Source organism: Amblyomma mixtum, chromosome 3, assembly GCF_055824585.1.
Source record: "Amblyomma mixtum isolate Tamu chromosome 3, ASM5582458v1, whole genome shotgun sequence".
Classification (NCBI taxonomy): Eukaryota; Metazoa; Arthropoda; class Arachnida; order Ixodida; family Ixodidae; genus Amblyomma; species Amblyomma mixtum.
The window spans coordinates 168,812,580-168,824,842 of record NC_143014.1 but is presented as its reverse complement, the minus strand read 5'-3'; the positions used below and the strand labels follow the sequence as shown (position 1 = coordinate 168,824,842).

The 12,263-nt window shown below is 46.7% G+C and overlaps 2 protein-coding genes across 4 annotated transcripts in view; both read left to right on the top strand.

Moving 5' to 3' along the window:
- The first annotated feature begins 4,611 nt into the window (after positions 1 to 4,611).
- Positions 4,612 to 8,678, top strand: LOC149352654 (treslin-like). Its single transcript, XM_089581869.1, has one exon. It carries the CDS (start codon positions 4,746 to 4,748, stop codon positions 8,406 to 8,408), a length of 3,663 nt encoding a protein of 1,220 aa, XP_089437995.1. The 5' UTR covers positions 4,612 to 4,745; the 3' UTR covers positions 8,409 to 8,678.
- Positions 8,679 to 10,094: 1,416 nt separating this feature from the next.
- Positions 10,095 to 12,263, top strand: part of Nak (Numb-associated kinase) — an 89,102-nt gene continuing 86,933 nt past the window's right edge. For all 3 annotated transcript variants that reach the window (XM_089581868.1, XM_089581866.1, XM_089581865.1), the window contains exon 1: positions 10,095 to 10,828. In XM_089581868.1, coding sequence (XP_089437994.1) covers positions 10,702 to 10,828 — 127 coding nt within the window. In that variant the 5' untranslated portion in view covers positions 10,095 to 10,701. The remainder of the gene's footprint in view (positions 10,829 to 12,263) is intronic.

The following is a 12,263-nucleotide window of genomic DNA, read 5'->3' as shown; positions in this document are numbered from 1 at the left end:
GCCTTGGAAGAGGGCATTGCTGGCATGAGTAGTGATTTATGTATTGATGTCAATCTAATGTCCCCTCAGTGCCTGTGTTCTGGCTTTTTGCTTCTGCATTACATGGCATCCATTAGTTTCCGTCTGGTGCCATCAGCTTTGTGCAGTGACAAACCGCACTTTCTTTATGATGCATTTTCAGGTTTAAATATGGTTTAATGGCCACAAGGGTGAGAGGGCTGGGTTGTCTAGGTGAGCTTGGAAGAAGTAGGCAAAGATGGTAGGCTTGAAAAATACATGGGCCCTTATGGTAACTCCCATAAGAGAAGTGCAAAAAAAAGGGTGCCTTACTACACAAATGAATCACCTACTTTAATTCAGGTGTAGGACACACTGGCCTGCAGGCTTTTGCCATTCTTGCTATCTGCTAAAGGCATATGTGATGGCCATTGTTGATCACACCTCTCTTGCTTCCTATTCCGGAATGACTGTGTCTAACATGTGAATTTATTTTTTTGGTACATATGCCATATATGTAGATTTTAAACCTTGCAAAATTGGCATTGAATAATGCAAAAAAAGAATGTCCACACTACACCTTTGTAGATAGTTTAGCAAGTAGTTGTGAAAAAAGGTTTTTCTGACGCATCTCGTGGACATGCATGAAGCTCACTAGAATATTTATTTTTGCATGCAGTAGTTTATCTTTGATGATGCTGACAACACCAGTAGTTACCGCAGTGTCTACCCTTATTAGTCCAATGCTGTGTATTTAATACCAAGTTTATTCAGAGTAACGTAGCTACCCTTACCCACTACTGGAACATTTTATTCATAAAGACACATCTACATAGAAAAGTTGCAAAATCCCCAGACTGTAATAAAACATCAGATCCTTTTCTTATAGTTGCCTTTCCAGTGGCATGAAAGACTAAGTACCCTTTTTTTTCTTAATTGAGGTTAGTTATGGGGCATGTGTGCGTGTGTTGCAGTTTTTTTTATTGTAAACAGATAGTGGGTCATCATCAGCCTGACTATGCCCACTGCAGGACAAGCCTCTCCCGTGTCCAATTAACCCTGACCTGTGTCAGCTGCGGCCACCTTATGCCCACAAACTTCTTAATCTCGTCCGCCTGCCTAACTTTCTGCCGCTCCTTGCTACGCTTACTTTCTCTCGGTATCCAGCCCGTTACCCTTAACGACCAACAGTTCCATCTTGCCTTCACATTACATGTCCTGCCCAAGCCCATTTCTTTTTGATTTCAACTAGGATGTCATCAACCTACGTTTGTGCCCTGACCCACTCTGCCCTCTTCCTGTCTGTTAATGCTGCACCTATCATTTTCCTTTCCATAGCTGGTTATGTTTTCCTGAATTTAAGTTGAACTCTTTTCATTGGCCTCCACATTTCTGCTCCATAGGTGAGTACCGGTAAAATACAGTTGCTATATAGTTTGCTCTAGACTGATGTAAACTACCATTCATTATCTGATAGAACCTGACAAATTTGCTGCATGTACTAGAACGTGCACTGCAACCACCTGCGCAAAAGCGATTGGGGTGGATGTGGTAGCAGGTATGCAGATACCCCTGCAACTGCTCTGTTTCAGGTGGGACACATTGGTGGATTTGTGAAAAACTGTGCCCTGATTTTCCCAGGTGCGGTGCTTTCTTGCGCAACTGTTATATTCCACCACAAAACTGCTAGTTGCAACTTGAGCTGGCCCTCGAGCCGTCAACCAGCACGTATACATGGGTGTCTATGGGGGCCTTTTGTGGAGTCCATGCCGTTTACCATGGGTACCGGCACGCACTACTCTGCATGTGCGGGCCATGCGCTTCGTGGCCCACTACAAGTGAAGACTCGTCCTGTGGCTTCAGCGTTCCTCCTTGAAGCAATGAGACAAGCATGTTGCAACGAGTTCTTGCAGGGAGCAGCAAACGCGGGAGAGGATGCGGCAACCGGGCTCACTCTACACCCCTGAGGAGCATTCGTTCATATGTTTCGTTAGAGGCCTTGTGCAACAAACCGGCAATGCTTCGCATTGTACTTAGGAGTAGCTTAAGCAAGTTGCGCTCAAATTTCTCATCATTTGGGAATGCAGCATCGTCAGTCATGTTTTTCACAAATCCTCTTATTGATGTGTCCCACGAAACGGAGGGGTTGCAAAGGTGTCTGCCGACTACAGCATCCACCGCAGTCACTTTTGCGCAGGAGTTTGCCGTGCACGTTCACGGGCTCGGTAAGTCATTACGGGTAGCTTAGCATTGTCCAGGTTTTCTGCCTCGGTATATCGCAAAATTAAGCTGTGCTCAAATTTTGCATTATAGGGAGTTCCGTAAAAAATCAAAAATTTGTTTTCAGGAAAGGACATGATGCAGCGATTAGCTGTCTCGCATATCTCGATGGACACCTGGGCCGTGCCGTAAGGGAAGGGTTAAAGAAGGGAGAGAGAAAGAGGTGCCGTAGTGGAGGTCTCCGCAGTCGCTTTTGCGCAGGTGTTTGCCATGCACGTTCATGGGCTCAGTAAGTCATTCGGGTAGCTTAGCGTTGTCAGGTTTTCTGCCCCAGTATATCGCAAAATTAAGCTGCACTCAAATTTCGCATTATAGGGAGTGCCCCTAAAAATTGGAAGTTGGCTTTGAGGAAAGGGAATGACGCAGCAGTGCTGTCTTGCGTATCTCGATGGTATAGTGAACTAGAATACTCATATAGTATAGTATTCTAGTTCACTATACTCGATGGACACCCGGGCCGTGCCATAAGGGAAGGGATAAAGGAGGGAGTGAAAGAAGAGAGAGAGAAGGAGGTGCCGTAGTAGAGGTCTCCGGAATAATTTCGACCACCTGGGGATCTTAAAGGGGCCCAGAAACACAATCTTAGTTAACTGTTTTGCCTGTTGATTGCATACAGTGAGTTATAATGGTGCTATTAGCGTCGGTAACACCGCGTATATTCCGTTTTTTAATATTTTAATGTCCCCCCCAAAACAACTTCATGGCTCTGATGGTGTCGCCACACAGTGGCGGGTTTTTAGCAGCGGATATGACATCACCTGGCGCGAGCTTGATGACCGGACAAACAGTAAATATACTGCAAATTGTGTGAATAAATAGAGAAACATTTTGTCACCTGTCTGCGTTTTATATTATATCAACAAAGACAATTTGTTTGTCTTAGATAAAGCCCTGCAAGGCAAGTAAAATAAAAATACACCACCAGGGGCGCTCTGGCATGAAAACAACGCTGCCAGTCTCACAGAGAGCAGGCAACCATGGAGTACAAACTTCCGCGACGTGCTCTGGCTGGCTGTTTTGATTGGTTGCGCCACGTGCCGTCATTGGGAGAGCGAAATAGGAGTGGGAAGCCCCGCCAAAATCGAGTTGAGGGCAGCGTTCTGTTTGCTTGTATCTTGAAATTTCTTCACTGAATAACTCCCGTTCCTGTGCATCGATTCCTGTAATTCTTTTTAAGTCAGCATCTGTGTGACATAAAGAACCCACCTGAAGTATAGCCGGTATTCCCCCAGGCAGTGTTTCGCAGCCCCTTTAACGTGCACTGACATCACACAGCACACGGGCGCCTTTGCGTTTCGCCTCCATCGAAACGCGGCCGCCGCGGTCGGGTTCGAACAGTACCGTAATCGTGAGACACGTTTTTAGTGCGCTAGTGTGTGAGGTAGAAGAAAAAAAATTAATAATGAATATGTGAGGCACAACAACTCTCACGTCGCTTAGAACACCTCTAACACTGCGGCTGTAACAGCAAATTTCCCGAAGTGCAGGCCCCTTGCTCCTAGCAGCACCGACTGCAGCATAAAAGCACCTTATTAAGATATTTATCCTTGACTTCTTTTAACAGTTGTGCTAAGGAATAAAAGATTGGCTGATTGGCATTCTCAGAATTAATCAAAACACGAAATGAATTTCGCTGCATCGGCCTGGGCTCATTTACTTCGTAAAATCACCTCGTTAAATACAAATTCTATGTTTAGAAGCCACCAAAACCGGCTTCTAGGAAGCTAAAGAAACTAACTTGCACTGGCATGCATGCAGATACGGTTTAAGAAGCCCGATACAACTAGCTTTTAAGCTTTCATGACGGAACACAGAGCCGTTTGCCAACGCGTCTTTAACAAGCCTTACTAAAGTTTTGGTTATATAAAGCGTCTTGTTTCATTAATACAAAAGAGACCAAGGCGAAAACTACGTTTGCATTCCTTAAATACGTTTTTGTGTGCACGCGAGCCACCGTCCGCTGCGCCCCTCAAGCTCAAAATAGCAGACGACGCGGCCATCCTAAAGCGACCGCAGCGCCACCGCCTAGACTTTTAAGTTGCAGTAATAGCCTTAAATGTTTCAGCGAAAATTTGGTGTTTAGAAACTAAATATTTCTGAATATGATGTCCCGCTTAAAGAAAACAAAAACTTGGTAGCTTCTTTCCTGCCTCCGTTTACAATGTTCTCGAAGAAATCACCACACTACCACCGCTACCACAAAAGCAAAACTGTTTACTCTCCTCACGCTTGTATCACGCTCATTCGGGTAACATTTTTTAATAGCGAAACGAGAACCACCTAAGTGTATTTAAAGCAATGTTGAGAAAATTTTGCCAGTTTATGACACAGAGAAGTCTCACAAAATTAAAGTTGGCAACTTTCGATCCTTAACTGGCCGAGCTACTTCCGTCGTTTCCGTCATGGCTTAAACGGCGCGTTGTGTGTGGCCGTACGAAGTTTGCCAGTGATGTTTCTTCCCGCGAAACATGTTTAATTCAACGAAAGTTGTTTTCTTAGTAGATGTAGCGTCTTTCTTCAGCCGCGAAGACCGACAAAGCGTTACCGATTACCAGCAGGCTGTGAATGCGGTGAAGTACTGCTGTCTAAAGTTTCTCACGCACTTCGGCACAAAAAAGACTCGGTGGGGCTATAAGTTTTATAGCAGCAATGGCCTTGCCCGTCAGCGCATGGAGAAACGCCTCTTCTGCGACTTTAATCTGGAAAGTTTCGAGGACTTTGAAGACGATCTGGTGAGGCGGTTTGAGCACTACAAGCAGGCCTGCGACGCAATTGATCGCAGTGGTTCTCGCAGCGTACCGGAGAAAGATCCCCCCTGCAGCGTACTGCGGGCTGCGTTGACGCAGATATTCTCCGAATACCAATGGGACGCCCCAAATCTGTCGTCTCCCGTGAAATGGAAGTCAAAGCTTAAAAGAACCTGCGTGAATGAAAGCTATGAAGAAGATGTCAACTACGTCTTCAACATCTCGCCCTGCCCGCGCACAGACGACGACGTCGCCGCTTTCTTGGACGGGCCTCCTACGGCTGACCAGGACGTCGCGGACGAAATTCTGCCTGCCCACGTGCGCCGCCTTTTGCTCGTGAGCGCATCGGCCAAGTTTTTCTGGATCGACACGACGCCTCTGGAATCTGACATCGTCATCCGCGGTGCGGTGGCTAGCCCCAAGCTTCGGAGCGCCATAACTGCTCTCGGAGGTGATGTTATACCCATAACGACTCTTGTAGCTGCTGGAAGTGTTTTTCAGGGCTCAGACGGTCGCACAGAGGCGCTGGGACCTCTTAGTGCCATTCCGTTTTCCGACGTGGCTGACTCCTACTTGTCGGGGGCCACCACCAAGTCCCTGCAGAGGACGACTCCAGTGGTGTACAGCGGCACCACCATTGGCTCGGCCGTGCTGTGTGCGAATTCCTCTCGCATGTTGGAGGAGCCCGTCACTGCGGTGGATTGGAAAGAAATACGAATCATGTGCAGGACACGACAAGATGCCAGGCTGTGCATCTTCCAGACCAGTCGGGTGCAAATATTCCGGTGCGTTAGCTCGGGCATGCGTACCTATTCGAAGACTCCTGCTAATGCTCTTAGTGAAATGTTGCCCTGCTTGGTGAATGACAACAGTGCTTTCTTTGTTGAGCTTACCTTGAACCACTCGTGCCTCAGGCACTATGGTTTTCTGTTCCCCTTAGACCACATGTCGTTTTGTGTGCACTTAATTACGGAACCAGGCCCGCTGACATCAAATGCGTTTTTACACAATGTTGGCCACGAATTTGCAGATGGGAGTGAAAGGGAAGCGGGGTGTGCCCAACAGGCAATTACCATAGGTTCAGTCACTGAAAAGCCGTTTGGAGCAAGTGTGCTGGAAAAGTGGTTTGTTCCTGCATCCACCAACACTCTAGATGAGCTTAGTGGCATGCAGGAGCAGTCCACTTCTCGAGAATGTTTATTGCAGATGCTTCGACGAGAGTACAAGATGAAAGCACCAGCTAGCAAGGACAAGGGTGAGCACCGAGTTATGAGTGATCAGCCCACACGGCCAGCATCTGTACATAATATGCGAAAATGTGTCAGTGCTTCTTTGCCCGTCCTCAGCTCTGCAACCATAGAGGGTGCTGAAAGCCCCTCTTCGTTCACCAAGAGAGAAACTGTGCCTGTCACCAGTCCCTGCTGTGACAAGGATCAGCTTGTGATGCATCTCATGCAGTGCTATGATGCTGCACTTGACTCTGAATTGCCAGTTTCATTGCTCACTTGTGCCCAAAACATTGTTAGTGTAGTCAAGCGGTTTGCTGAGAGCCAGGAAAGTGAATTGAGCAGTGGTGAAATCGCCTGCAAGCTGCTCCAAAATCACTTCACTTTGGGTTGTGTCCAAATTGCAGAGAAGTATGCTAGCCTGAAAGATGATGACAGCTTTAAGCGACGTGTGCGTGAATATCAGCTGCAGGCTTTGTTGGCATTAGAAGAAGAAGTGAACTTTCAGCCTGCAGGCAACTGTGTGGAAAGGGTGACATCCCTTCTTAGGACACTTTCCTTTATTGATAAACCTGCCAGTGCTAGTGAGTTCTTGAAAGGAGTTGTAAGCTGCAGCTACCTAGAAAACCTTAAAGATATTATTGTGGAGATTGGCGAGGAACTGGATGTTCCCCTTTCCACTGAGCATAACTCTTCGCTTGCTTCTGAAGGTGACTTTTTCCAGTTGGGCTCTGTACTGTCTGTGCAATCTCAGGAGTCTTATCTATCAAGCATTCCATCTTCACTCAATTTCCAGCGGGGCACTGATAATCCAACAAATGCTGTAGAGAGCAAAGCTATGGCTAGAGTGGACCTTTCTCAGCCTTCAGTGCCTGAGAAGCGCCAAATTGTGGTGAAGCAGACTTCGTCAAAACGCCGAGCCATTGACCCTGAGGTACCAAGAAAACGTGAAAAAAGGACTAAGACAGACAATGCACAGGTCAGTGAAAATACAGTAGGTGGCGCAAAACTACAAAAGAGTGTCCTTTCAACACCAAAGGCAAAGCGTCGACATGTTTTGAAGACAACGTTTGTACCAGAGACACCTCACGGAAAGCAGGGACGGAAAGCTGTTCAGCGTCGGCAAGAGCTCCTGCGGAAAAAGTTTAGCGTCACGGTAGTACTGCCAGTAGTAGAGGAAACTCCAGAAAAAAACCGTCTTGCTAGACCGACAACTTCGAAATCTCAAACTCCAGTCAAATATGCCGCGAGAGATATGCTTAGCAATGCCAAAGTGCAATGTGCTCAATCTAGCACAACACTAAAAAGAGGTTTTTGCCCTAAGATGCTTTTTTCTCGTGTTCAATCAACACCTCCTGGAAGTCATAGCCCAGAGTGTCTCTTCAGCTCTCCCACCAGTGATACCTCTCCTTGTGCTCTTGAGCAAACACCCAGGAGTGAAAAGACACCCAAGAAACTTAATGTTTGCTCAGGCAGTGAGCTGTCAGAAAGCACTGAGCAGCAGTGTTTCTTGACACCGCGTAGAAAAGTTTCAAAGAAGCTTCTAAGCTCTCCTTCAACACCAAAGTCGGCACTGTCACACTTAAATGCTGTTGAGGCATCTCCAGCTGCCAAGCGAGTGCTGTCAAACTCTTCTGTGGCTGCTCTGGGACGGATGACATCACTGACGAAGACTGAAACGCCAAGGCGCCTGTTTAATGTGAAGAGCTATGAATGCTCACCAGTTAAGGTTGTTGCTTTGGGCAGTGCTGCGGCAGCTCAAGCCGATTTTGATGGACAGTTGTGCTCTGCCTCAGCAGGAGAAAGTGTGTGCGTGAGTGATGATAATGTAATGTTCACAACTTCTGAGTCATCAGAAACTTCACTGGGGTCTCCAGTGTTACCCGAATGCACATCTCGATTTACTAGGAGCAAATCCCGGGAAACGGGCTTGACACCACATGAACTGTTTGTGTTGTCACAGAGAAGCCCAGTGAAGAATGGAAGCCATGCATCAAAAAAGAAGAGTGGGAGGAAAACAGTGGGCCATGCTATGTTGAAAAACACTGGCCAAACTCCGACACAAAGGGTGGCTAAAAAGGTTTCATACACTCCTCCCTCTGCCCTGAGTTTGTTGCACCTCACGAGCTCTCCTATGCTTTTGAAGAAATCCAAGTGATTGTGGATTGTTTGGTGTAGTGCATTTATTTGGATTTTGGCCACTTGTTTTGCAGTTTTATGTGCTTTTTTTACTGTAAATTGGTCATTTCCAATTCTTCAAATGATAGATATTTGCTCTGAAGTGAAATAATGTATAGAATATGCACAGAGTGATTTTAAACATGTGACCCATTTTGGGCTCAGATGATTGTCAGTTACTTGAGTGATTGTCACTTGGATGAAATGATGTATGAATGTCTGCAATAATCATGGTCATTTTACTTGGTCATTCATCTTCTTTTGACTCATTCTTTTTTCTCCTTGTGGGGACAACCATTGTTTGGTACTGAACCATTTACTGCTATAGCATGATTTTCCATCCTTTGCAAATGATGGAGAGCTCCAATTTTTGGATGTTGCATCATTCTGGCCTTTAATGGAATGTTTCAACTTTAACAGCATTGAATGTATCTTTTGGTTGCACACCTTTGTCTATGCCATGACTCCTGGAAATTTAAACCAGATGAGAAATACGTATAACATCTGCATTACTTAATGCATTACTTAATGTAGGTGGTATGCTTTATTGGAACATAGCTGTGCCATGTTTAGAACATTACTTATTGGAGGAGTTGGCAGTAATGTATGGACTGCGTAGGCATGCTGGTGCATCTGCCTGTATAGATTGCATGAGAGAAGCCAACAGCCACAGAAACCAAGGAGCACAGGGGATTTTTTTTTAATTTATTTATCTTCTTGTGGTGTTGATCAAGTAAGAATATTACTGAATATGTTGTCGCTTAAAGCTAATTGATTAGAAAAGCAGAAGAAAAAACAACCGCATGCCGCCGGTGGGATCCGAACCCACGACCTCCGATGTTGGTTGTTCTGTGGTGCTCAATGACCCGAAGCTGCATATGGTCTATGAGGGGCATTGTGTAGAGGGCTCCAGTTTATTTTTGGCCAACTTGGGTTTCTTTAAGTGGCCTGACATTGCTCCGCAGATGGGCGTTTTGTGCCAAACATTGGTTGCTCAAAGGAATTGCTGTTGGAAAGGTTCATGGTGCTTTTTTAAGATTGACAGTGCAGTGTGTGTGATTTGCCTTGCAGTATGCTGTGCATAACACAGTAGGCATGTTATGTGGGCTTTAATGTCCCAAAGCTTCCCATTGGCTATGAGGAACGCCACTGCGGAAAGCTCCTGATTAATTTTGACCACCTGGAATATGCACTGACATCACACAGCATACGAGCAATTTTGCATTTCTCCTCCTCCAAAATGCGAATGCTGCGTTTGGGTTTCAATCCTGTGACCCTGGGCTGAGCAGCTGGATACCATAGTCACTGCGACGGGTCCACAAAATCTTGGATATTCATGAAACCGGTTATGGCTCTGAACACCCAATGCTTACTGATGCTAAGTGCGGTAATGTTGCTAGTTGTTTCGAGCAGCATCAGCACTGTGTTACGTAACACTGCCTCTTGGGCGGCAGTAGTGAGTTATTTCCCTACGAAATATCAAATGCACTGAGGAAACGAATTCGCTGCTGGTGTAAGTATACCTGCGTCTGCTTTCCATATCTACAGGCTCGGAAATTAGGCTGAAACGCAGCAACGATTTCACATTTGTCGTATTTCCCGCGCTTTACAATCCGCTCGTGGCAGGCGGCAGGAAACGCGCCCTAGTGTGACTTCCGTTCCCGGCGATCGGCGCCGCCATGATTGCTATTTCTGCTTGAATTACAAACATAAACAAGCTTTTCAGAAGCTGTGGCATCGCATCGCTCTCCGCGACGCAACACAAAAATAACCGCAGTACATTTCGAATTTCGGTCCCACTCGTAACCATGAGACATGACCTGGCGGAGCGCGCCGCCGCCGTGTCGAACAGAGACGTAACTGGAGATTGGCAGGGGGCAGCAGGCCGCTGACGCTGGCTGGTTAGGGGGGACTTGGGCTGCTTAGGCCTAGACCGAGAGCGATACTTTGCCGCAGGCACCGCTGCGTCAGTTTCCCCTAAAACCGAATGGTCGCCTGCGTCGAGCGCTTGACTGAATGTCAGGTAAAGAGCTGGCGCTGTTACGTTGCGCCGTGCGACGCCCACAGTTAGATCATGCGCCCCTGAGATGCCTTATCTAGAGCATTTCGGCCCCAGTGTGAGCTGCTGTCGCAGCTATCCCAGCTCGCGGACCTCGTAGCAGCGTTGAGCGTTTTCCTCGCCCGCACGGTGACAGGAGGCCTATGTTATAGCAACTCAAGACAGGGTCTTCGTACTGTTCTGCAACGGACCATCACGTCTGCTTGATTTCGAGATGAAGAAGCTATTCTCGCGTTTCGAGAGGATTGACCAGGGTGCAGCTAGGGAAGCCAACAACTTTGTCGGCAAAGTTTTCACCGTGGGACGGCACACCGTCACAGTGGAAGACGTGATTGCTGAAGGTGAGTCATGCTGCCTGTTTTTCACCCCCGCCCCTTTTTCGCCCCGATTAGCGCCAGCTTAGTTTTGTTCTCAAACATACAGGCGCTTGTTTGGTTCGGCGTCGTGTTTTCTGGCCGGTGAGTGGCAACTGCAAAAGGCGTTGCAACACTCGGGCGCAAACGTAAGACCGCCCCGAATGGGGAAGTCTGTTCCCTCTGACAGGTGTCAACTTGGCCGAAACTTTCATTTTCAACTTTCAACTGTGCTGATCGAATGGTCCTCTCTGCTTTCGTACGCCGCAGCTTGTTGAGCGTGTCCATTAAATCGCCGATGCTGCGTGACTTAAGCCCTTGCGTACACCTGCAATGTCTTGTGTCGAAAAAACGGCTCGTTGCCTTCGCGGCAAAATCAGCCCAGTTTTGTTTAAGATTTAACTGCCCGCATTGCACTTGCCCCCATATCTCACTCTTGGTATTCCATGCTCCCCAATATACAACCGTCGGCTTTTTCTATCGTTTCGGAGTATCATAGTCAAACGGCGTTAATGCGTGCGTCAGTGATTTGAAACTCCTCAGAGGCTCAGTGACTCGGTCACACATTTGGCTGCGAATTCAAATGAGCAATGTATGGTTGCCGTATTGTTGTAGCATTGAAAATCGAGCAGAGCTAGCGCGCCGTGTGGCGTAGCAGTCGTGCGCCTTGAATTTCCAATGAGGATGCGGTGTGTCACAATGAGACCAAGCGCACACGGCGAAAACGGGGTCAGCGGAGAGTGCACGGCCGAGTAAATGCCCCCTCGTCCTGTTGACTTCGCGAGACAGTGCTGTTTTTAAAAAGAAGTAAAGAAAGACCACTTTACTGCAGTAGTAGGTACTCGGCCTTGCCATGCATTGGAGTCGTTTTTTAAATGCATTGGAAGACACCTCTGTTGCTGCGTTAAACGCCAGCGCTTTCAGGGACAGAAAAGAAAGTGACTTGTGTGAGAGGTCATAGCATATTTCTGATGTTTGCTTCAGTACATTTATGTAACGGCAAAAGAGGGTTTTTTTTTTTTACTTGTGTTCTTTGTGGAGATGAGATGGAGCATTAAATTCAGCACCTTTCATGCGCTGGGCTTGAGCAGCAACTGGAAATTGCCTGGCCACATTCTAGGGATATGCAGTCATGGTGTAAAGCTCTTGCAGGAACTACGCTGCAACCAGTTTTTAAATTCTATAGGCTTTAAGAATTATTCAGAAAATCATTTTCCTTGTGTTACTGGAAGTGGTCTCGTTTCATGTAGTGTTCTGTCATGGATGCATTGTGTCCATAGCAAGCTTGCGTTCCTATTTCTTTAGGCATATGAAAAATCCTTAATATCAAGAAACTTTCATTAAGTGGCATTGACGAAACTAAAGGAGGAGCTGCCTTGCATTCAGAAAAGACTGAATAGAAATAGCATCAAGTAAAAAATTC

Coding starts and splice junctions, on each gene's coding strand:
- LOC149352654 (XM_089581869.1), top strand. CDS start 4,746: ATGTTTAATTCAACGAAAGTTGTTTTCTTAGTAGATGTAGCGTCTTTC.